Source organism: Pteropus vampyrus, unplaced genomic scaffold (genome assembly GCF_000151845.1).
Source record: "Pteropus vampyrus isolate Shadow unplaced genomic scaffold, Pvam_2.0 Scaffold23, whole genome shotgun sequence".
Lineage (NCBI taxonomy): Eukaryota > Metazoa > Chordata > Mammalia > Chiroptera > Pteropodidae > Pteropus > Pteropus vampyrus.
In genome coordinates this window covers 2,694,632-2,720,808 of record NW_011888804.1, presented here as the reverse complement: position 1 = coordinate 2,720,808, position 26,177 = coordinate 2,694,632, and the positions used below count along the sequence as shown (strand labels likewise).

The following is a 26,177-nucleotide window of genomic DNA, read 5'->3' as shown; positions in this document are numbered from 1 at the left end:
ATCCTTTATTTGAATTCTATTGCAAACGGATCCAGGATGCTTTCATTTTCCTCTCTTCATTTTGCCATCTGTTTGTTCAGACATTCCGCTGCCTTTGTCTCTTCATCTGACAACCTTGGAGTTGGCATATTATTTTAACTCGCTTTTTCCTTTGTTCCTGTCTCTCTTCTATGCCCCTTTACCTGCTTTTCTCCCTCATCCTCTTTCTGTTCTTCCTTTTGCTCCTTTATTCATGTTTTGCTCTTTTATTTAATACCCCAACTCAACTATATTTTAATTCTGTGGCTTCTCTTCTCCTTCCTTATTCCATGCTCCCTCATGCTTCTTCTTTCTACTGCTGTATTTCCTTTTTAGTATTCTCAGTCTGGAGAATGGGTCAGCTAGCTTAAGGCCTGTGGGCCAAATCCACTCAACAGTAAATAAAGTTTTATTGTAACACAGTTATGGCCATTCCTCTAAGCATTGGCTGTGGCTGAAAATGAAAGCATGCTACAGTGATAGATTTTACTAGTTATAATAGAGACTGGCTTACAAAGCCAAAAAATATTTACTGTCTAGCCCTTTACAGAAAAAGTTTGTCAACTCTAGTCTTAGATCATTTTTCTTACTGCATTTGGACTGTTAGGGCTGATCAAAAATATATACTTACTGGCTTTGGTGAAATAACACAGCACGTACTTTGCTCAAAACTTATGCTTTGACTGTAATCTAATACAGAGTAATTTCATTTAATTCCTTTTTTGTGATCATTCAAATTGGATTTAGCCTGAAGATACTCTTTTGCTTACCAACTCATTTGTCACAGTAAATGAAAAATCATATATGATTATTAGGAATGATCTCCATCATCACCTGTCTGCCCCCTTCTCCATCTACAAATTTATCTTCCACTGTGCTATCTTTATTCTCTTTCCTTTAGTTTTTTGTGGAGGGGATGTCTCACTTCCTGTTTAATCTGAATTTCTCCAGTCATGCCCTTGACTCTATTCGTTCTGCTTTTCCTGAGTTCTTGTTCTTTTATATCACCTCCGTTTTCAGACTCTTTAACCTCTTCCTCTCCACTTCTTCCCTTTAGCCTGAAAACTTATTCAAGTTCCTCTCCTAAAAAGGAGGATCCCTTTTTATTCCGAATTCTTCTCATGACTCTCCGTCTTTATTTCTTATCCATATTTCTTAATTCTCATTTTCTAATGACTACTCATCCCATTGTAATCTGCCTTTTATACCCACAACTTGGAAACTTCTGAGGCTAAGTAGCCTCTACTTGCTAGGTCCTTTGGACTCTTTTTCAGTCTTAACTGCTATATTTGACACTGCTGATTTCACCATCCTTCAGAAGCTGCTCTTTGTTTCTCATGTCTTATTGATCATCCTTTTCTTACTTCATTGTTGGGCTTCGTTCCCATCACACTGCCCTTAAATGTGTTTGTGTTCCCAGTGCTTCCTTTGCCCACTGCTCTTAGCACGTATCAGTCACTTATACATTGTTAAAATTTTAGCCACCGCATGTAAACCCCCTCCGCAACATGGCCGTATCTAATGCTCTTATACCATGTTGTATTGGAATTTGATATTTCTGTCTCCCCTATTAAACTTTGAGCTCCCTTTGTGTCGATACTGTATTTTTTTTAATCCTTAGAGCTTATGTTTTGGCACATAGTACAGATACAGTATAAAAGTCTTTTGAATGAACGAAATTAGAGCCTTCACATACTTTTAAAGAACTATTTTATGTAAAGAGTGAAAAAGCTCTAAGTGGTATATAGAGAATGTGTGTGTGTGTGTGTGTGTGTGTGTGTGTATACTTCTGTGTGTGTGTGTATGTGTGTATATGTATATATATACACACACACATACACACACACACAAGAAGTATTTGCTGGTGGGCTGTATATATGTACGTATATAGCCCACCAGCAAATAGTTCTTGAGTTCTGGAATGTGTTCGTTGCTTTGCTTGTTGCTATGGACAGTACAGAGAAATTCAAGACTTAATCTATTTTGGGTCCCTTTTGAGAACTTAGTGAAACTGTATGCCCTCACCCTAGAAAAACACGCACACAGACTGCTACATCTAATTCTGCGGTGTTCACAGTTCCCTGGGGAGTTCATGTACTCCACGTTGAGAAGTTCTGCTCTAGGCATTTTCAGAGTTGGAGATACTAAGGTATGTGAAAGAATTCAAGAAAAATGGAATGTTGACATTGGTGGCATTGAATTCCAAAGGGAGTTCAGAGACGTGAAGAATTCTATAGGTTGTAGTAATTGGAGGAAGTTGGAGTGTGAATGTGTAATTGAAGAGCACTGAGAAATAATATGATATATTTTTTTTATTCTGGTGTTGCACTATTGTATTTTCATGTGGTTGTCCTATAGGTCTGATAGGACAAGGTCCTATGAGTAACAGAGAAGATCTCTTCTGAAGGTATGACATTAGGAGTCACTCATCTAAGGAAAAGGCAGATCTCAGAGCAGGATATAGCCTGGGAAGCCTTGGATTCTGAGAAGTCTAAATATGTTCCAAATTCATTAAAGGTTGGTACTCTAGGAGGATGAGCAGGCCACAGCCTCGTAGCTGAGTGTATACGTTATTGGAGCTAGGAGTGTAGTAGGCTATATGGACAGGAAGTACTAAAGTTGGATGGGCAGCTTTAAAGCCGCATGAGCGAGCAGGACCAACAGCCTGCCCTTTAGGTAGGAGAAAAGAGAGACCCTGTAGTAGGTAGGCAGACAGGGCGATAGATAGGCAGGTGATCTTGTGGCTGGAGGCTGTGTAGGTAGCTGGGCAGGAAAGCTCTATAAGGAAGTTGGCTTAGGTCTATGAGTTGAAGGAGTAGCTTTTCTAGTGAGCCAGCTCTAAGTAACTCCATGCTCTGATACTCTTCTTAAAACTGAACCATTAGAAAGTTTACTGCCTCAGCTTTGCTATGAGCTAGTAAAAGAAGGATATGTGTCCATGCTGAGGCCATTATGGAGGGTGGCACAGAGATTAATGAGATTAGAAAAAAATAAACAGGTGTAGTGGAACAGGTGATGGAAAGCTGAATGGAGTACTTTGAGGTACACAATAGGGAAGTATTGCATATTTATTAAAATAAGATCTTCCATTTGTAAATTTTGTTTATACATCTTTAGAGCATATAGGAATTTTCTGCTGTATCTTCATGCGTATGCTAAGATCAAAGCCGTAACTCTTCATTTATTAAAAACAAAAGAAAATAAAAAACAAGCAAACAAAAAACTACAGTGTAAAGTAGTTTTTTATAAAAAAAGTAAAGTAGTTTTAGACAAAATAAAAATACTGTTTAGTACTAATAAGAGTAAGGTGGTCTGGTTCAGATATGTATGAAAACTATTGATTTGTTTATTTAATAGCAAATCATACAGTAAAATAAAATATTTACAATAGGAACAGAATTTTAAAGTGTGTAGAAATAATCATAGTATACATGGATAAGGTGAAGACTCCAAAAACATTTCTGAAGGACAAAAGATTTGACTAAATGGAGAAACATGCCATACTTTGATGAGAAATATATAACACTGTAAAGTTGCCTGTTCTTCTCAAAGTAATCTGTAAAGATAATATCTCTATTTTTGTAGAAATTGACAATGATTCTAAAGTTTATAAGGTTATATGTATTAACAGAAGAATTTAGGAAATTTTTGTATGAGAGTCATGAACGAAGACTTGCCTCACCAAACAGTATAATGTATTAGATTACAACATAGTTGTCAAACTGGCAAAGAACAGAGCATCCAAAAAAACACAAAATTCATGTGGGAATTTTGTTAATAGGTGATAACAGATAACACTTAAATCTGGAGTTAAGGTGAGTTATTCAGTAAATGGTATTGAGACAACATTTGGGGGGAATTAGACTCCTACTTCATACCTGTCACCAAAATAAAAACTAAATGATTAAAGAGGAAAGTATTTTTAAAAACTACTTAGAAATTCTAGAGCAAATCTACCAATTTATATCATTTTGAGATGGAGAAAGACTTCATAAGCATGACCACCAAAGCAAAAATTCATAAAGTAGGACGCGATTCCATAGTGTAGTGGTTAGCATGTCTGCTTTACACACAGAAGGTCCTGGGTTTGTGCCCCAGTGGAGCCACGGTCCATGGTCTCTGGCCATGCCACCCTGACCAAGCCAGATGTCTGATCTTGGAAGCTAAGCAGGGTTGGACCTGGTTAGTATTTGGATGGGAGACCACCTAGGAAGACCAGGTGCTGTAGGCATAAAAAAATTCGTAAAGTAAAAGATTGAAATATTTGATTATAAAAAAATTACATGTGTGCAGAAGTACCATAAATTTTAGGAAACATGCTCCACACTGAAAAATAGAATAAAGAAATTTTACAGAATAGTTTCAAAACAGTGGAATATGGTTTTTTCATCTATCAACCAGCAAATGGGAAAAGGAGAAAGATTAATTCTACCTAATGATAGTGAGGGACTGAGAAAATGACATACTCAGCTAGTGGGACAGTTTAAGTGAAAAACAAGTAGCATTCTTAAACTCCCTAGGAGGTAATTCAGATGTGTCCAGGATGTTTTTAGGAAGAGAGTTTACTAGGTAGTAATGTGTGATGCTAGTATACCCAGTTAACTGATTTTAGTTTTTTCTCTTGCTCTGTACAGTCTCAGTGGAGTCTTATGAATAGCAAATACATTAAAACTAGTAATCAGGCAGAGCAGTGAAAGAATGTGGATAAATTGTCTCCATTTTAATTTCTGTTCTGACTAAATAGAAATTGATTACTTTTTTTTACCCAGATCAGTCATGGCAAAGAGTGTTAAGTGAGCATGGGCATTTGAACTGTTGTTCTGATTTACATTAGGAAAGAACAGTCTAAATCTGTAAACTCTTTTATATATTTGCAGAGGATTCAGAAAGGTATTCCTATAGCTATAAGTACTGGAATTAATTTCATTTACTAGCTTCTTTACCTTTTTAAGAACACTTTTGCTAAAAGTTTGTGAGTTTTTGTAAAAAAGACTACAATGCTGGCTAATAGCACTGGCAATCCCGTTCCCAAATTCTGGTTTTTGATTCCTGAATATTTCTGAATTTTTTTTTTTTTTTGCCCTAAATTTTCTACAAAAGTACATTATTCCCTTTTCCTTTCTTTTGAGAGGAAAACAGCATTTTATACAAAACTCCAGCTGCTCTTTGAGATGGCACAGACTAAAGGCTCCTCTTTCCCCTCAGAGTAAGGCTCTGAACCAGGAGCCCAAAGAAGTGAAAACAGAGAGCTCATCCCCTGATGCCCCCACACCACAAAGTATATCTTTCTACTGGCATCTTTGTTGAAATTTCTTCTAATGTCCTTTGGAGATAATGTGAGAATTAGAAATCTAACACTTTGTGGAATCTGAAGTTTATAAGGTAATATGTAAGGGGGAATTTTCACCTTGTTTTTTAAATACAACAAACCTCGTGAAGTGGTCTTCTATTTTTCTCCTGTTCTTCTGTGTTACCTTGATTTGGCTTTGCTGTTGAATTGGGCGTGTGTTTGATCCTGTGGAGTCTTGGCTATTAATCTTCATTCAGATCTGTCAAAGGCTCTGGTTTGTGGGTTTAAATTTTTGTTCCTCCAGTACTTGGTTAATTTAGTAGCATTTTAAATGATAACATTCCTGAACAATTTCAGCTCAGATTTTAATTTAACTAGTTTAGGTTTTAAGAAAATTGCTTTTCAAATGTTAAATTACTAATTACAATGCCTTTTATGTTACTAGTGAGCTTACTAAAACTAAGATGAAATACTTTATCTTAAAAATATTTTGCCTAAAGTTTTAACTAGAGAATTCAATTTGTACATCTCACAAATAGAGTTTATTAGTAGGGAAAATAAGAACTGCCTTTTCATATTTAAGTAGGTTGTATTTTTCTCTCGGATATTTTTGTTTTTATCTCATTTTATCATAGTACTATAAAATTTAATTATTCATTTTATATGGGAAGAATATGAGGTTTCTTCATTATTAATGCATTCTGGAGCTTCATTATTAATGTATATTGGCGATGCCTAAATAGAACTACAGGCTCCAAGCACTTTATTCAAACTTTTCATCAAATATTATAACATCAAAAGCATTTGTATGGTCACTTATGAAACCCTCTACCCTATGCTTTCTACGTGGTGCATTGATTGAGATGTCTGTTCTGTTTTCTAGTCATATTCTAGGCTATTCCATTGGTTTCCATAAGAGGGACAGACAAATTAAATTGCAAACTGTACTTTTAACAAAAACAGTACTTTGTGGTTTGCTTTTGCATGTCAGTTGATTCTTTCCAGACTTTGGTCAAAAGTATACTTAGGTCAGATCTCAGAAAAGAAAAAAAAATGATTTGGTTTGGTTTCATTTTAACAATAGCGGTCCCCCCCCCCCCCCCCATTTTTAATTAGTTTTAACAGAGCAGATGATATTTAGACTAAAACTAAAGACTTAAAATGACATACTGTCTTTTTCTTTGGAGCTGCTTGTTGCTCAGGAAAGAACTTTTTCAGGTGGCTTATTGTTTCTTAGAGCTCATTACTTCTGCTTTCCCTGTACTAAAAGTACTTTTTACAAAAGCACAGAAGTATTTGCACTTTTGAAGCTGGCATCCTTCAGATCTCTTGCCTACTTCAGCTGTCCTGATAGCCTCCACTCAGTTTAGTTGTCAAGGCTCTGACATTTTTTTCTCTTGAGTGGTAAATTTACTTTGAGTTAAAAACTTAGAAATTTTTCATGGAGATCACAGTCAAAAGTAACTACTGCTTTAGGTTATATTTTGCTTTCAGAGAACTGAGAATAATTGACATTTTCCTCATAGTTGCGTATAGCTCTGGGAAGAGAAAAACCTCACACTTTTTTTAAATGCTGCATTTTGAAATTGTGTAGGATTTGTAAAAAGTGTGTAGTTGTGCTTTTAAGTGGAGGACAACTCTTTTGAATCTTTCCAAGGTACTTTGTAAGCATTACACTCTTTATTTCAATATGACTAAATGTCACATCACAAAAGTTATTCACGTCCATGATAAAATCTGTTTTATGTAGCTTTTCTCTTGCAGGAATGTAGGAATTTGAGGCTTTGTAGCCTTGAAGTTGTACTGATTTTACCATTGGTTGTCATTTAAAAAGAGAAGAGATGACTTAAAGCAGTAAGTTATCTGTGTGATTGAGTTTCTGAGACCAGTAAGCACCATCTTTAAGAAAGCCTGTTTTATTACTATCTTTAAACAAGGCAGTGTACAAAGACGTTATCTAGGTAGCTTTATTTCAGGTTAATATAAACCAGGTGATTACATAAGGTTATGGCCACTGGTTTGATATATTATCAGTCAAATATGCATTTATTGATTCAGATGCAGAGCAATGTACCTGACAGATGGAAGCAGCCACCCGTGTTGTGACCATTGTTACTTGAAAGTTTTGAAAACAAGTGCCAGTTCAACTAAAGTTAGACAAGAATTTCCGTTTCCCATTTTAAACTTTATTACTACTAACATTTGTAACATCGCCATCTACTGGGAAGTCAAGGTTTTGCCACTGCTGGCTTTTATTTTATATGCATAAAAACTTAAAAAATTTTAAAGAATGGTGTTTGGTCAAAAATTTCAGCTGCTGGGACAAGAAGAGATTATAAGCAGGGAAACCTCCGTTGCCTGTTCGGGGTACATGTGCTACGGAGATAGATCCTGGTTGTTTGTCTTGACCCTCCCGTTTGTGAAGTCAGGATGACCTGTTATGTATTCATTTCTTTGTACTAGCTCTTCCTGATTCATTCTCTCCTAAAAAGTTTCCAGTTGAAGGAAAAACTTTAGGACTGACTTTATGGACTAACCTCAAATACTTGAATTTTATGGTTATATAACTTACCTCCATGGTACATCAAACTGCTTCTGACTTTTAAATATTAAATAGTTATTCTTGATAGGCCCAGAATTACAATTAGAAAGTAGTGTGGTCATTCAAAATGAACAGTATCTATTCCTGCATTTTTAATAGGCAAGTGCTGTTATCTGGTATATTTCGTAACGTAACTATAAAGTCTTGATATTTAGAACAGAGAGGTATATACCTTTGGAGTGCTTTCCAGTTTCCATAGTTTTATGGCTGGGACCTGGATACCTTCCAATATTAGTTTGCAAATGGTAGATTTTACAAAAATTTATTTTCAAATTGGCCATTTGGAACATAACACTATTCCTGTAGAAACTTAGCCTTCTAAGCTCTGTTACTTCAGTGCCTTTTATTTCCATCCCATTTTAGCAGCCTGCTTTCATGATTTAACCGCTTGTAACTGCTGCTCTTCCAGAATGCCCTTCAAGACCTCCTCTGACCATAGCCAACTTAACCTTTACTTTCTATTCCCTTTCTTTTTGTCTTTCACAGGGCTCTCTGACTCTTCCCTTTACTTCCTTTTTTTTTTTTTTTTAATTTTTTAAATGGAAAAAATGGGGCCATTTGTTTGATCTTCCCCTGGCCTTCCATTTTTAAACTCCTCTCTGTCTATTCCTGAAGCCAGCCTGCTGGGTGTGACTGAGGAAAATCCCTCTGTGGTGCTGGTTACTTAGGAATGTAGGGTTCCTGGTTCTTGCCGAAGCTTCAGGAGAGCTCAGCAGACTTCTTTTTTTTTTTAAACCTATTTCTGCAACCTTAATGACCACCTCCTCCAGTCTCTCACTCCATTTACCTCATTTCCTTTATCCACAGCAGGATTCATTCTTCCTGCTTTTTAGAATGTAGAGGCAGAGTCCTTAACCTGGATCCATGGATTTGCAAATGGTTTATGGAGAGGATTCAGAGCATCGATGAACTTGGATGGGAAAAAATATTACATCTTTATTTTCATTTACCTTTGATTGAAATTTAGCATTTCTTTCCCTTATTAAAGTGAGCAGTAAACCACTAGTATGAGCAATATCTGTGATTTTTAGCACCTGTAGAACTCAGTTAATTTTATATCAACTTTATGGATGTAGATATCTCAAAGTATTATTTGTTTGTTCCTTCTTTAAAATTACAGTAGTTGGACGTGGTTCCATAGTGTAGCGGTTATCATGTCTGCTTTACATGCAGAACATCCTGGGTTCGTACCACAGTGGAGCCACAGTCCATGGTCTATGGCCATGCCACCCTGAACAAGCCCAGTGTCAGATCTTGGAAGCTAAGCAGGATCGAGCCTGGTTAGTACTTGGATGGGAGACCACCTAGAAAGACCAAGTGCTGTAGGCATTAAAAAAAAAAAAAAAATTACAGTAGTTGTTAGCTTTGCTGTTAGATCTTATTGTTTACTATATTAATAAAGAAGCATGTAAATTGTGGCACAGATTTGTTTTTTGTTTTTAATAACTGCATTTCATTATAATTATCTCCTTTGATTTCCTATGTATTTTATGCAACTAAATCCATAAGCTTCCCCCAAATGCCAAGGGGTACATGAATCAAAGAACAGAGATGAAAAATCCCTAATCTAGAGACTTCTTGTGTGCTCCCTGCAGCCCTCTCTTGTACTTTTCTCTCCCTCCTGCTTGAGGATGTTGCCTCCACTTGTCTCCTTGACCCTTATTGTGTTTATAATCCTTATCTTGTTTTTTATGCTGTTCTTTAATACTGTATTTTTAAATATTTTCTATATAGCAAAACACATGGTTTAATATATACTTAGAGTGTAAAAGTTTATTAAAACAGATGAATGTAAAATGGAAAGGTAATTTCATCCCTAGCCCCAAATTCCACCTTCCTGGGGAAGCCTATGTACTTGTGTGCAGTTCCGAGAAATTTTATTTTTGTTTGTTTAGTTTTACGCCTACAGTGCCTGGTATTCCTAGGTGGTCTCCCATCCAAGTACTAACCAGGCCCAACCCTGCTTAGCTTCCGAGATCAGACGGGATCGGGCGCATTCAGGGTGGCATGGCCATAGATGAGAAATTTTATTTTTAATGCTAGTCTCGTCTATGTTAGTTACAGCCCCTTTACTTCCCTCTATTTAATTCTTGCTTGTGGTTTTGAAGGCCTTGATAAGCTGTCACATTTAAAGCCACAGCCTTTGCTCCTCAAAACTATGTTCTAATTAAACTTTAGCACTCTTTACATTTGATTCTAAAAGATTTGCCTCACGTCTGTAACTACTCTTCTGTACCTGGGAGCTCCTGCCCGAAAAGGCAGAGATTGCATCTTAGACAAATGTGAATCCCTAGTTCATCAAAACTCAATGATAATGAATGCTAAAAAATGGTCTCTCGGTTCTGAGATTGGCACCCACTATAACTGATGCTCTAGGGTGTACAGATTGGTTCATGTATAACTGATGGCATATGATGAGAAAATATTTTTTTTTAAATCGTTGGGGAAAAGTCACTATTAATTGATCAAAACAAAACAGTATTATATTGAAATAATTTTTTTCATTTATAATTTCAATGTTAGAGAAAAAAACGTATTTAATCAAGAGATGAAATGGATAGCTGAGGATTTTGGTGAAAACTTCTGAAAGCATATTCGAGGGTTTCTGATGTTAAGTCCAATAATGATTTTCAAATTTCATCTAGTTTTATGTCACTTTTTAGTTTTAATAAATTACTTTATTAATTTATAGTGTATCACTAGCATTTAACTTAATTTTACCACTATTCTGGCTCTTTAAAACATTCTCAGACAACTTTGAGTGATTTTTCAGAGTCATAATTGACTGATAGAAGTTGAGGAGCAGAGCAGCTATCCTGTTTCCTGGGTGTGGGGCTGAGGGATACACATGAGAAGAGCGGGTGGACGGTTGAGATGTCATTTCTTCCTGATCACCACCAGGTGGCACTACTGGCCCAAAATGACTAGGTTTCTGCCCATAAGGAAGGGAAGGTTTTGAGAGCCCACCTACTGTGGGGGTAGTATATATGGGGGGGTTGGTGGGACGGATAATAGTTTGTACCCTTTTCTCCTCTAGTCTAGAAATTTTTGTGAATTTGATGTTTATATGGCAGGGAATGAAAAACATGACGAATTTATATCTATTATTTTATCTGATAATTTTTATTTTTCTTTTTTTCTTTCTGTACCTATAGTTCCTTCAGAAACAGGTAACCTTTTTCTAACAGTCACTCTGTGTTCTTGCATCTTGCTTTTATAATGCTTTTTGTTTCCTACCATAAAGGATAATGGAAAATTAACATTCTCTGACTTACTGCATTAGAAAAATCTGCATGCAAATCCTCACAATTGCAATTATAGCCAGTTGATCTACTGAATTTTGCAGAAATTCTGGCTACAACATTGTAGTATTTAATACCAACAATGTTTTTTAAAAATCCAAATACAGCTTGAGGTAAAATAGCATTTTCAGAATTTACAGTAGTAGATATTGGTAGCAGTATAGTGTGGAATATCCAGGTCTTGTTTCCTTCTAGCTCATAATACATTGTTGACATACAATAGTTATGGCCAGGGTTTTCCTCAGCATCCTGACACTATAACCTCATTTTGTGCTGACTCTTCACTTCTGCACATCTTTTGTACATCTTTTCCTAAACTCTTTACTCATCTTTAAAAATTAAGGACTTTCTTTTGGGGAAATTTTAATTTAAGAAATATCATTTAACAGGAACACACTTTTGCATTTTCCTTTACCCCATTTCTGCCTTGAAAGAAAACCATAATGCTAAGTAACACATATTAGTAGTTAATTCTTTTTACAAGGTTAGTATTGTAAACAGAAGATATAAGGTTAAAAATATATTGAAAGAAAAGGGTGACTTAATAAATGGCCTTTTAATACAACCTAAATTGTGATTAGAGAGTGAAATTTGGTTCAGTATTAGATGATTGCTTTTTCACATTGACTCCCATTTGGGGAGTCTTTCTGATTTTGTTTAGAATAACACCAATAAAAGTATAGTTAAGCTATTTTTCTTGTATATTTCAGTCTTTCAATTTCAGAACAGCTTGGCTCAGTCTCTAGTCTTTCCTAAATACTTTGACTTAGATACACACATATACCTTGCAGTGAGAAAAAGTCCATTTATGTGGCTCTGTAAAAAAAAAAAAAATCTTGCTGCTTCGAGCTCTAGTTTTGGAAATAAACAGTGTTAACTTTAATGCTGGGTTTCCATCTAAGTATGTAGTTTATGCATTGAAATATATGCTTTTCAAAAACTAGCGTGATTAAAACATTAACACGATTTTAAATATAAATTAATAATCCTGCTGCTTCTTGCAGAAGATAACACGACTGGCTTGGAATTTTCCTATAGTATAGTTTTCTGTTGTAGTTTTATGAAAATTGGGGAATTTCGGCATCCTCACATAAGTTACTATTTGATGTTTTCTTGGAAGTACACATGGCAAAATTAATTTTTACCAAGAATTTCTGTAACTTTAAGATGATATAGAGTTGGACTTGACTCATGTGAGTGTCATGTAAAGCCAAGTTTTTAGGGCCGTCAGTGACTTTCAGCTGAAGACAGCATCAGTCTGTTAGAACCTCTTAGAAAGCTTTTCCAAAATGCAGTCATCTTCCAGTGACGACTCCACCCTACTCCCAGCTTAAGCCTGCTGCCCTGGGGATTCCACTCAGGATGCCTTGGCTCTTCTAATCGCTGGCAACAGGAGCCATACTCTTGGTAGAGCTAGCAGCTAAGCCCATTGTTGCAATTATGCTTTTATTTCCTAGTGTGTGTGTACACACCCATACACAGCTGTCTACCCTTAGTTTGGGATGAGAGGAGGTAAGAGCTAGCTAGGCTCATAGTGCCATCCTTAAATTTGCTGGCTCAGATTTCCTATTTTGACATCACCTTCCCCACTGGGGAGCTCATGGTAGTTATAAAAGCTGTACCAAATCAAAAATCCTTCTGGAATTGTCTCTTTTGAAGGAGACACAGCTGTTGATTCTTTCCTTCCTTTTCCTCCTTGGTTACAGCTTGCAGTAAGGGTGAGGGCACAATGAGTGGGAGCCAGTAATCTCCATCAGAGCCAGATCAACAGAATTGTCACTGGCTAGCCCTGGGCTGTGTCATAATGTATGGGTCCAACCATTTTAATGCAAACTTTTATCTCTAAAGCATTTTCTAACGCCATAATTGCCCAAGTGGACCTTTATTTAGCTGCTTCCTAGCTTTCAACTACAGAAAATTTTCCTTTGCTGTATAGCAGTAATGAGATAGATAGTACCTGTCAGCCAAATATACTGATACCACGTTTCTTTCACAAGCTAGCTGGAGGTCCTCAGTAACATTATCAGGGGGAGAGGACAATAAGTGAGAAAGTTGATAGGAAGTCCAGATAGGCTTGCCACCTGAACCTTCTAGGGACAGGTAACACTGTAGGTCCTGAACTTTGTAATAGAGTGACTATAGGGAAAATGAGTTCTTTGAAGAGATGGGTCACCTAGAATGGCTTTAATTACTAATGGCAAGAGTGTGTTAGGATACTGATGCCTGCATATAGACATGGATTTGGAAAGTTAAAAAAAATCATTTGTTTGGCTGCAGGAGCTCTGAGGGTATATCTAATTAACTAGAAACGAGATGTTGTTTTAGATGGATTGATAGAAATTTTCTGAAAGTTAGATTACTTCTGAAACACAAAGTAATTATTTTTAATATAATTTAATGGCTTGTGAATACATTAAAACATTTCATGTGGCTTAAAATTGTATGGGGAAACATACCTTCATTAATGATCTATGATGCCATTTACTGAAGGTTTTTTTGAAGGTTATAGTATGAGAAGCATTACACATCCAAAAGCATATTGTTAATAAATGTTACTCTTTCTATATCAGAGAATCACCTTTCATAATTTGTTAGAATACATCTTTGTTGATAATTTGTGTGTGTATAGTGTAGCCTATTGTCCAATTGGTCATATGATCTTTCAACCAAAACCACCCTTTGCAGATGCTTTTACTGACTCTGCTATCAGTGCTAAAGTGAATGGTGAACACAAAGAGAAGGACCTGGAGCCCTGGGATGCTGGTGAACTCACTACCAGTGAGGAACTGGAAGCTTTGGAAAATGATGTCGTAAGTAAAATCTTTGAATTAGTATCAGACTATGACCATGTGATGTGTGACATCCTTTCACTTGGTTTTAATTTAAGTATATTGTTGTTGTTGTGAGTATATAAAGCAGTAGTCTTAATGTATAATAGACATGTACACACACACACCCATAGTAATACAGAAAAATGTTTCTTTGGGATGCTTATGACTATTTCTGTGTTTTAAAGTAAGTCATAATAAGCAATTTACAAATTTAAATTGAAACCATGGGAAACTGGAAATGCCAGCATATCTTGCTTTGAATGCTCTGTAGAATAAGGCAGCCTAAGGCAAGTACTATCTTAATTGTCTGTTGACTCTACCTAAAGGTGAGGTCAAAGTAGGACTTTTAGACTTGTCTGAGGACGAGGTATTAATTATTAAGATATACAGTCAGGTAACATTAGAATTAAAGCAATAAATAAATTCCTTGGTCTTAAAATTAGAATCATTCTCCACAAAAATCTACTATTTCTAAAAGCCTCTCAGCATAATTTTTATTTTTCCCATAATATATCATTTATAAATCAAATGCTTAATAAGATTGTCTTTAGGGTTCTTTAAATTATGTTTCTAAACTGTAGAGATAGACAGTAAAGTATCTTGTCAAAAATGAGTGTTTAGATAGCAAAATTTGAATTAGATGAAGAATCTTTCATTGAATATTACAGAGAAGTTTTTGTAACAAATCTGTGTTTGATCTTTAAGTCAGTACTCAGTTTTAAATAAACTTTCAAACTTTAAAAAATCTTATAACCTAATGCAAAGGTTCTCAGGTTTGTGTAGCACGTAACCTGTGTGGAGGCTATGGAGAAGCATATTTTTATTGGTAGGTGGGTAAATTGATAGTTGCTTTCTAGAGAGCATTCTGGCAATATTTATCAAAATTTAAAATATACATACACTTTGGTCTAGTAATTCTACCTCTGAGAATTTTTTTTTTGCCCTACTATAAGACATGCAAATAATTGTATATGAGAATGTGTTTTGCAGCAGTTTCTAATAGTGAAAAGTTGGAAACATCCTAGCTGTCCATCAGTAGGGTGTAAGTTAAATAGATTTATTGTACCATCATTCAATTGAAATACTGTATGTCCACAAAATAGGATGGTATTTTGATAATGGAAAGATATCCAAGACATAAGAGAAAGCAAGTTGCAGAGCAAGAAGATCCTATTTGAATTTTTTTTAAAAGAGGGCTGATTCTATTCTTGTATATGCATAGAGAATGTCTGGATTGTGCCCAAGAAGTTAATAGTGGTTATGCACACTGGGATTAGAAGACGGTTTCTTTTTATTGGATGTCTTCCCGCACGGTTTAGACTTTTTACCTGGAGCATATACTACTTAAATAATTTTAAAGTCTCCATAGGTAACTAATTTCCTGCCCATGTGTTAGGCATAAGGATTTGCTTTAGTAGTGGAATTATATTATAGTTTTATCTGAAATAGTACAGAAGGACCCAAGGTCGATAGGTGACCTTGGAGGCAAGTTTTGGTGTTGAAGTTGTCATCAGTATTGTTTGGATGATTCTGTGTCCTTTCTTCTGAGATGGATAACGATTATGTACTGTATTTTGGCCCTTTCTACCAGTGTGAATCTTTCAAAGAGGAGTTGAAACAATAGACGTTAATATTCACCACGAAGATTCTTCTAGCCTCTGCCCCTGATTGGTTGATTTTTACATATTGAAGAATATAGTTTAGTTTCTGAGAGGGTAGTTTTCTCATAGAGTTGTAGAGTTTATCTACACTGAGGTTACAGGTTAGGGCACCAAGGCTCAGAATTTCTTTGCCAAGGACCCACAGCTGCTAATAGCAAAGCGATTTCTAAAACTCAGCTGTTGAGACTTTGTTCAGTGATTGCCTATTCACTCTATCACGCTGCTTTCTCTTTGAGCATGCCTAGGAGGAAAGAGAGGATGGCAGGGGATCTAGTACCATCCTTCCACCTTAAAATAGTGATGCAGCAGGGAAAGCTGTGGGATGGCTTTGGCTTCTCTTTTCCTTTCCCCAAAACACTGGAAATATTTTTGGCTGTCAAAAAGCACCCCTTGTCCTGCATAGACCTTCAGTCAACTCAGGAAGGTTTCTGGTGAATACCCCATAGAAAGGTGGCTGTTAAGGAGTAGAGAAAGGAGAGAACATTGACCTAAAGGATCATATTTTATGAAGTAACTAAAGTGTTCCAAACTTTTACTAATAACCTCTCAAATAATTGTTTCGTATGGTTATTTAACCAACTTGTAGGGGCCAATGTGTGTAAGAAAAATTTTTCCTTAAAACATTTCCAAGGGGAATTTTTGCCTACTTTTTAAATTTGCTAGTATAATTGATATTGTTAATGTAGATATTGATTGTAATTGAATTAAAAAAGGCAAATGCTTTGTCATTTTGAAAAATGAGCTTCATTTTCTTCTAGTCTAATGGATGGGATCCCAACGATATGTTTCGATATAATGAAGAAAATTATGGTGTAGTGTCTACATATGATAGCAGTTTATCTTCATATACGTAAGTTCAAAATTTGCTTTTAGTGTTTGTCTTTGATTTTTATCAACTTAAATTATGATGTTGAATAAATGTTTCTATTGAATTTTAAATTAAACGATTTTGTGAAAGCAATATCTTGTTACTACTTGGGCTGATAAATTCTCATTGCAACAGTGAATACATGTAGTTTACCTATATCTTAAATTTATGCTCTAAACAAATTTTATTTTTGTTTTGCTTTTAAGTTGTAAAAACTCTCAATTTTCAAGTGTAGAGGTTAAGAGGGAATAGTCAATTTAACCAGTTTTGGAAATGTTATATTCTTCTAGGGAAAAGGTAGCAATTCAAATTTTTATTTATAAATAAATAGATTAGTATAACTCTCTTACAGTTTTAACAGCATTTCAAATTCTAAACTCTTAAGTGTTGCTTGTGACAGATATTTAAATTTGACTTTAAAGCACTCACTTTGCTTTTTCTTTTCCTTGTGTTTCAGGGTGCCCTTGGAAAGGGATAATTCGGAAGAATTTTTAAAACGAGAAGCAAGAGCAAACCAATTAGCAGAAGAAATCGAATCAAGTGCCCAGTACAAAGCCCGGGTGGCCCTAGAAAATGATGATAGGAGCGAAGAAGAAAAATACACAGCAGTTCAGAGAAATTCCAGTGAACGTGAGGGCCACAACATAAACACTAGGTATTTAAGGGAAATCATGATGCAGTATTTTGGATACACAACTCAAGGTCTGTGTGAGAAGGCGTATTATTATATTTCATCTTCCTTTAATGTAGCTTAGGTAATGAATGCAAATGGAATTGGTTTAAGATTCTATTAGAGAAAAGATTATAGTAATCTTGGAAAATGTTTTTGGAGTGTTAGCTCTGTGGAGCCAACTGTTGGATATGCAGTGATGAGCAAGCCAAGATCTGGAAGAGCTCATTTAGATTAGAGTTGTGTTCAAAGTACTAGCAAAACCCAGAGTGAGGAGAAACTAGCATAATCCGTAGGGTCAGAGGAGATGACTTTTTGTGCTAGGATAGTAACTCTGTGTTCTACTCTAAGAAAAGTAAGAGAGAATTCCTCACATAGTGAAAAGACGTGAGAGAACCGGCCAGCAGAGGAAAAGGCTAGTTACGTCATATGTCTGGAATACAGGGTGCATGTTGAGGATGCAATGGTGGTAGCTGGTGATAGGAACTGAGTAGGAAAGGACTGTGTCACGTAAAAGTACCTTGTAGGCAGTGGATGGTATGAACAAACTCTGGGACGTTAAGAACTGGCTAAAACATGGAGGCTAGGTAGTGTTTAGAAATAGTTCAGTATGAGAACTTGGTAATCAGCTAGACCAGGGCTGGTGATAGAATGGTTAGAAAAACCAGAGGTGACCCTGAGGTTTATTTGAAATTAAATGGACTGATGGTTGTACTGTTATGGCAATTGAACACATGGAGCAAGTTTGAGGGGAGGTGCAGTGAGTCCATTTGTGCAATTGATTGCATTTGAGGGGCTCAAAAGTCTTTTATTTATTTATTCATAAATGTGTAGAGAAGCACCTGCTATATACCTAGGAGAGGAAGATAGACATTCTGTCTTCAAGATGCTCACAGCGTGGTCTGGTGATTTGAATTAAAGTGTTCAGTGGGATATGTTGAGACTGGGACTGGCAGTGTGGATTTGGGATTTATCAGCTTTGCTGATATTGAAGCCATGAAAAACCAATGACTAGACAGAGAAAAGAGATCTCAGAGAAAACAAAGTAGAGAAAGTCAAGGAAGAAGACAGTTGTGGGACGATATACCATGATTGGTAAAATCGGCCATAAAGAGGCCAGGTGGGATGAGAATGAATACACATCAGTTAAACTTTGTGCTTAGAAGGAGAATCTGAGGGAAAGGAAAGTCCAGAGGCTAGAATTCAGGGTAAGATGGAAGAAGAGAGGTGTCCGAGAGGGAGGCAGTTTGGGTTAGTGTTTAACTTTTTTATAACAAGCATTCATTCTCTTCTGCCCAAATTACTTTTAGATTTGTATCATGGGCCTGGTACCTGTTAGGATAAAATGATTTAGAGGATCTCTTATTTTCAGGGAAAATAAATATATTCCTCCTGGACAAAGAAATAGAGAAGTCATATCCTGGGGAAGTGGGAGACAGAATTCACCGCGTATGGGCCAGCCTGGATCGGGCTCCATGCCGTCAAGATCCACCTCTCACACTTCAGATTTCAACCCGAATTCTGGTTCAGACCAAAGAGTAGTTAATGGAGGCAAGTATTTTGACCAAATTTGTCAATGTCATTGATAAAATATATAGTTTTTAAAATATTTACAAGTTTACATAATTGATAAGAACATGCACACCTTTAATGATTTCTGTGGAGTAGTTTTCACTTCAGAATTGTTTACATTTGCCTTTGTAGATATCAAATTAGTAAAATTAGTAAAAATTAGTATAAGTCATTGAATGTATTTAGCATGATGTATTAAGATGAAGTGCTAAATTTAACCGAAGACATTCATTTGGCCAAAAAACACTCCACTTGTAAAGAAATTGGAAACTTTAGATAGGTTCTCAATTTTAAAAACACTGGATGATAACATTATTTACACATAGTTTATATGGAAAATCCTAATCTGTGAAACACTTAGTGGTTAATATATATTCATTTTCACTTACTGTTTGTTTTTATATTCTGCTTACTTCAAGAAAGGATTTGAGGTAACTTGTAATACAAGACGTGATCGAGAGTCATGTGAAGAAAATGAAGAAAGAAATATGGTTTAAAAAAAAAAAACCAGCTCTTAATGTAAGGGTGGAGTTTAGCTTAAGTAAAAGAAACTTGCATTTTTAGTAGGGAGATATTTTTCTGCTCTACCTTTAAATGTAGATTGAATTTGGCTCATAGGTCATGGATCTTCCATATAAGGCAGGTACACTAGATAACGGTACTGTAGACAGTATGGAAACATGACAATTAATAATAGAAATAGTATGTTACTAACTTGAGAAAAGTGGGCATTCAATTTTAGGTATTTAAGTTTGGAAAGTAAGAGAAATAGAGAACACTTAAGTTTCCAATTTCATTTGTTTTCGCTGAGTCTTTCTCCAGAATTCCTCTCCAAATGAACACTCTTGAGTATTTTCTGTACTTGGTATTGGGGGTGAAATTTCTTTGTGCACTGAGTAAAGAATTTTAGTTGTTCATAAACAGAATTTTCAAAGTAAAAAACCTAAAGTGGGCTGGGGAATATATGATACTCAAGGGTGTGGAACCCTATGGAGAGGAGACCTGGACTGTTTCCTCAGATTAAGGTAAGTGATATGTTGTTTTAACATGTTAGCTGTATTTTGACCTGTGCATATCCATCAGTGTAAGTTTATTTGGTGATGACTGCTCTCTAGTTGCAATGTGTGTTAAGCAGTCTATTAGATTAGTTAAATAAGTTCATCATCTCTTAGATAAATAAAAACTGCGTAATTATATAGAAGATCCCTTTTTTCCCCCTAATTTGGTAAGATTAAAATGTTTTTTGAAAGGGTAATGAATGTTAACCTTTGTCACTCCTGTGACTTTAGAAAATAGAAGTGATGTTTTATTTCTGCATATATGGACTTGCTTAATGAGATTTCAAACTGAACCTTACGTTCAAGTATAAACTAGATGAAAATCACAATTGGTTATGGGAAACCAGCATTTTTAATTGGATATAATTGCTGCTGCTTATTTTTATTATCTTTCAAAAGCTGAAACTAATGTAAATAATCTTACTCCTGAGTTTTGTGAATTATTGTGTGAAATTATCTAGTATATGTTATATTCCTTTTAACTATTGATAACTGAGAAACAGTTATAGAAGCAGGATTAATAGGCAAAGTCTTAACTGTCTTCTTCAGTAGTATGTGTAGATCCTAATTAACCCTTTGGGAACGTGTATTCATTTAAACAGACTTAATTTTAAGGAGGTTAAAGTAAAATGTGAACTTATGTCAGTTTAAGTTATGCTAAAACTTAACACAAATCAAATGACTGTCCTCAAAGGGTTAAAATGTACAAGAAATCATTTTTGTCATTTTACTTTTTTTTTCTGTTTACTTTTTTCCCTCATTTTTTTCTTTAGTTTTTATACTTTCCTTCATATCATTTGTTCTGTCAGGTGTTCCCTGGCCATCGCCTTGCCCATCTCCTTCCTCTCGCCCACCTTCTCGCTACCAGTCAGGTCCCAACTCTCTTCCACCTCGGGCAGCCACCCCTACACGGCCGCCCTCCAGGCCCCCCTCGCGGCCATCCAGACCCCCGTCTCACCCCTCTGCTCATGGTTCTCCAGCTCCTGTCTCTACTATGCCTAAACGCATGTCTTCAGAAGGTACAATACCACAATTTGTTCATGTTTTTGTTTGTCTTTGTTTAACTCCTATGTGAGTTTATAATTACAAAATAGTTTCCTCTTCATTATTTGATAACCTATAATTTCTGTGTTTTAACTTTAGTTTATTAAAACTATTTCTATTAACCTTTTGTTCATTAGAGAGAAATTTAATAAATGCTGTGTGAAGCTATGAACTATCCTGAATTTATAAGAATGGGGGTTTATCTCCTTCTGGTAATAATGCTCCTTTATGGCCCCAGAAGGTCTGCCTCTGCCCCGGGGTCCTCTCCCTCCCTGTTTACACTGTATACAGTGCTTAATGGTAAACAGTGATCTTTCTTCACCCAATCTTGGGCTTATTGTAGAACCTATCATTTTACAGCTCCTTGGCCAAGGTACTAGTGAACCTACCTATTGGCCGTAGGCAGGAGTGGTGGTTCAGGGGTCTTTTTTGAGAGGGACATTCCATGTAGCTTCCTTTGTGTGTTGCCCCTTAGATTACAGTACAGAGTTTGGTTTTATGTTTGGGGAAGTCAAAAAATTAGCTTTGCAGTATTTTATAGTGAAAGTCTGCTTTAATGTAGAAGAAGTCCTTGATCTAAGATAAAATTGTTAATAAAAACCATGAATGAATTTTAATATTTAAGGGTTTTTTGGTCAAAAAAAAAAAAAAGAAAATATAAAATCCTGTAATTCTCATTCAATCTTTGATGCCAGTTCACCATTGTTACATATCAAATATATGGATGTATTATAGAAAGGTCACATTTCGATTTAAACAGCATAAATTAAAAACAAGTTTTCTGAATGACAATGTCCTTTTGATGTTCAGAGTGTTTGGGTTAAAATTTCAATCTAATTTGTTCTTTTGAATTGCAATTGATATAGCTTATGTTGAGACTAGTACAATTTTCTGGCATAAGGTGCTTCCCTGGAGAAAACTATGTCGGCTGCTTTTTAATAAACTGTTGCCATCCAGTCAAGGAGGTCATGTGATCTTGGCTAAAGTGGCTAACGTTCAGCAGCACAGTGCACTGATTTTCAAGTTGACTTCCTTACTCAAATGTGCCTGTAATGGTGGCCACTAAACAAAAAGTTAAATTCTTTTGAAGTATTTGTTATAGTCCATGGCTTGAATAAGTAATGTTTATATGCTAATATATTAGATAAAATAGGACTCCTTCACTACAGTAAGATTTAAGAACTTCTTGTGGACCTTTCACACAGAAGTGTACCTGCTGCATATTCAGGGATGCTACATTCAATTTTTCTTTTTAAATAATTTGAATTAAAATGTTTTCTAATCATGTAGTTAGGTGAAACAAGCATTTTTAAGTGTGAACTTCAAAATTAAAAATATCAAGTATAGTGATTTTCTGTGCTTAATACAGAGGAGTATGTTTTGTTTTTGTAAGTATTTGATGTATTATCTAAAAATAATGAGTTTTTTAAAGTTACAATTTGATTTCGGTGAACTATGCCAACCTACTTTCTTGGTCTTTTTCTAAAAGGGATGTAAAAAAAAAATGTGTAATTGTGCACATACCCAATTCTTAAGTCATTCTTTGATATAAATCATATCTCCAGTTGAAAACTGTAATGTATAACATTAACATCCAAGAGTTTGGCAGCAAGAGTGAGGAGCCTGGGCTTGACATTAAGAATGAGTTTTGTCAAGTGTTATCATCGTCAGGCTTCTCTGGGGAGAGCCGTTCTGTCTAGTTTTCATCTGACAGTTTTGTTTGAATGCATAGTAGTCATCTTTAGAAATAGAAATCACTAATGGGATATAGAATTTTGATAACTCATATAGTATAAATTTCTTTTCCAAATATCAATTAGTCTTGGCTTAAAATTGTCATGCCTTAACAGTAGAATTTTCACCTTACAGCCTGTTAAGTCTAAGGAACTGCTTACAGATGAGGGCTGTTTTAAGCCATGGGTTATAAATTGATAACCATGGCAGAAGAGGTAGATAAACTAAGATTTCTGAGAAATTTAAGAAGGGTATGTACTTATATTTCAGTAATATAAAGATATATAAGGGTTAATGGTCTTTGCTTAAAAATATTATTTTTTTTGTAATTTTAGAAGTAATATAGAAAATTTGAGACAAAGCAAAAGTATATGATAAAATAAAAATTATTCCATCATGTAGCCATACTTCTAGTAACATTTTGTTATGTTTATTTTTATATGCTTACAAGTAATGGATATAGGTTAAACAAATTGCTGAAATCTTTGAAGAGTTATGACATCTTACTGTTTGATTTCTTACCACCAATTTCATCTCTCCCTTTCTTTAAAAATAAATAGAAATAAAATTTTATTTATAAAACTTTGTGGCATTCTACAAAATAATTCTGAAAGAACAGTCAAAAAATATGTATGCCTTTTTTTTCTTTTTTTTTTAAACCAAGGAAAAACTAGAGAGAGGGAGGATGGAGTGTGTGCAAATGTCATGTGCGTATGTTTAGCAGAAAAAGTAATACTAATGGACATTGTGGCATTTATGTGATATTCACTGTTCCTTTCTTAGGGCCTCCAAGGATGTCCCCAAAGGCTCAGCGACACCCTCGAAATCACAGAGTTTCTGCTGGGAGGGGTTCCATTTCCAGTGGCCTAGAATTTGTATCCCATACCCCACCAAGTGAAGCAGCTGCTCCTCCAACAGCAAGGACCAGCCCCGCAGGGGGCACGTGGTCATCAGTGGTCAGTGGGGGTAGGTACACTTGGCTTGGACATAACGACTGTTTATTTTGTAATTCTACTAGATATAAAGAGGGCTGAGCTCAAGTTCTGTTTGAGGAAGTGTAAGTAAGTGTATATATTAAAAATGGAGTAACCAAGAATTGGAAAACCTATTATTTTTATTCTGTGCTCTACCACTTACTGTCACCATATTCTAGAGCAAATCATTCAAATCATTCTAGATTTCAGTTTTCTCAATGAGTAAAATAATTTTGCCCAGTCTACTTTATGGACTTGTGATGAAATTCGTGGTACTCACAAGTACAAGGATACTTTTTATAGTTTTTTGTATAAAGTACCACTCAGATATAAGTCAAATACAGTATGTAACACCGTTTGGTGGGATCCATTTTTCTCTCTTCTTAGCAACTTGATTCATTCCATGAACATTTATTTTGGGCTTAGCAGTGCTGTGTGTTTCCATACCATCTGTATATGACACTAGTTCCTGATGATATTTCCTTTATAAGGAATATCAGACACACATGAGAGGCTCAAGGTTTAATCTGTGACTAGCCTGAAGAATGTGCTGACAGCTATAAAAGTGTAAAAAATACACTTTGACAAGATCTTATAATTAGGCTAAGACTATTTTTGCTACTTATGTTTTGTTTCCATGATTACTGGAAAGTTAGAGCATGCAGTGATGGTGGCGTTTTTGGTCACAGCCTATATTGTAATTAGTGCATAGAATCTTTAAAAGAAAAAAAGATACTTAAGCTTAAATAAAAATAAACAATGTTATTAAATGTCTTAATGGATATACACTGCTCAGCTTCACCTATGCATAATTATATGATAAATTCCTTTGGCACTTTCTGTTTTTTGGTCTTCAATTGTAAGGAAATAACAATTCAGTTAACAGAATAGAATTTCTAAAAATCTATTTCTTTTGTTGGCCCATTAATCAGTTGACATACTCAAATAATTTGGGAATTAATTTTGAGAATAAAACATGATTATAGAGGTGAGAGAGGAAAAACATAATTGTTAGAGAAACATGCAGAACAATGTTACAGGTTTGCTCTTCACACTAATTGGAAAAATGGCAATTGTTGAGTAATAGCTTCCTTCTGTGACCCTTGTGACTTAAAAAAATAAAGAACCATTAACATGAAGCAAATTGAACTATTTTCTCTAAACCTTGACTCTGAGCTCTACATGGATTTATAATGAACTATGAAACCTGTTAGATATTTATTTTGAAGTTGTGCTGTATGAACCGTGCTTAAATTATCTTTCCCTTTGGCTAAATTGGATCCCTAATTTTCCTTAGTTACTGCAAAATAGATCTTGCTGTGGCAAGAAAGAGCATACAGGATTGGCTGCAAGCTGCCTAAAGATATTTGAGTTTATTATTTGAAGGAGTAACAAATAAGCCTATTTCTTAGGGATTCTCCCACACACACACTTTTTTTTAGAAAAACAGTCTCACTTTTTAGTAGAGAATGTTGCCAACTTGTTTTAAGCGATGTTAATCTTGCCTTAGAAATCTAGTTTCTAACAATTTAAAATACCACGTTTAGAATTAATTTAGTTAGAAAGGGAAACTCCACTTGTGCTTTGTTATTAGTAATTGCTCTTGTTCTTCAGATATTTATATTCTCAGTCACCACCACTATTCCTAAGACTTTGGAAAAGGAAACAGAGTGATGGGATAAAGAGTCATTGGGAATGGAGATCAGACAGTACTGTTTTACCTAGATCATCTCAAGACACCTGTTTTGAGGAGGTGACATTTGAGCTGAGAATGTAATGGTTAACTTTTATTTTTCTTCTAGTTCCAAGATTATCCCCTAAAACTCACAGACCTAGGTCTCCCAGACAAAACAGTATTGGAAATACTCCTAGTGGACCAGTTCTTGCTTCTCCCCAAGCTGGTATTATTCCAACTGAAGCTGTTGCGATGCCTCTTCCAGCTGCATCTCCTACGCCTGCCAGTCCTGCATCCAACAGAGCTGTTACTCCATCTATTGAGGGTATGTAAGGAAGAGCTCCCAGATCTATAATGTCATTTGTGAAATGGAGTGCTAATAAATTTAACATTGTACGAAAAATGCTATGCTTTATTCATAGGTATGTTGTATACACATTTAACATTTTATGTAAATGAAGTTAGTTTAATATTGTTAATGTCATGTATGTTATTCTCAAATGTCTGTTGTTGAGGTTTAACATTCCTGCTTAGTAAGTATCAATATAAATAGAATTATTGGTGTTTCATATGTCTGCAACAGAGAAAATCTTTAAATGGAAATTTTTTTTCCCCCAAAAACGCAGGAGATCAAAATTATTGAGTATTTTCCCATTTTATTTTTCTAATTTCTAACTTTGCATTTAAAAAAAAATTATCTTCTAGCTAAGGATCCCAGGCTTCAAGATCAGAGGCAGAATTCTCCGGCAGGGAATAAAGAAAATATGAAGCCCAATGAGACATCACCTAGCTTCTCAAAAGCTGAAAATAAAGGTTAGCGCTTTATAAAGTCTGTATGTATAACTGTAGAAATAGAAAGGATTATGTCTAATCTAATG

General features: G+C 35.4%; 1 protein-coding gene and 1 non-coding gene across 13 annotated transcripts in view; one reads left to right on the top strand and one right to left on the bottom strand.

The window, feature by feature from the left end:
- ATXN2 (ataxin 2) overlaps positions 1-26,177 on the top strand; it is a 91,859-nt gene that overhangs the window by 33,367 nt on the left and 32,315 nt on the right. For 4 of the 12 annotated variants that reach the window (XM_023528218.1, XM_023528220.1, XM_023528222.1 and 1 more), the window contains 9 exons: positions 11,066-11,080; positions 13,898-14,022; positions 16,463-16,554; positions 17,030-17,227; positions 18,615-18,793; positions 20,682-20,891; positions 23,434-23,616; positions 25,427-25,624; positions 26,005-26,112. In XM_023528218.1, coding sequence (XP_023383986.1) covers positions 11,066-11,080; positions 13,898-14,022; positions 16,463-16,554; positions 17,030-17,227; positions 18,615-18,793; positions 20,682-20,891; positions 23,434-23,616; positions 25,427-25,624; positions 26,005-26,112 — 1,308 coding nt within the window. The remainder of the gene's footprint in view (positions 1-11,065; positions 11,081-13,897; positions 14,023-16,462; positions 16,555-17,029; positions 17,228-18,614; positions 18,794-20,681; positions 20,892-23,433; positions 23,617-25,426; positions 25,625-26,004; positions 26,113-26,177) is intronic. The other 8 variants (XM_011355797.2, XM_011355796.1, XM_011355795.1 and 5 more) reach the window with 3 other exon arrangements.
- Positions 9,811-9,929, bottom strand: LOC111737127. The gene has a single exon (XR_002779356.1). It is a non-coding gene; the product is annotated as a 5S ribosomal RNA (ribosomal RNA).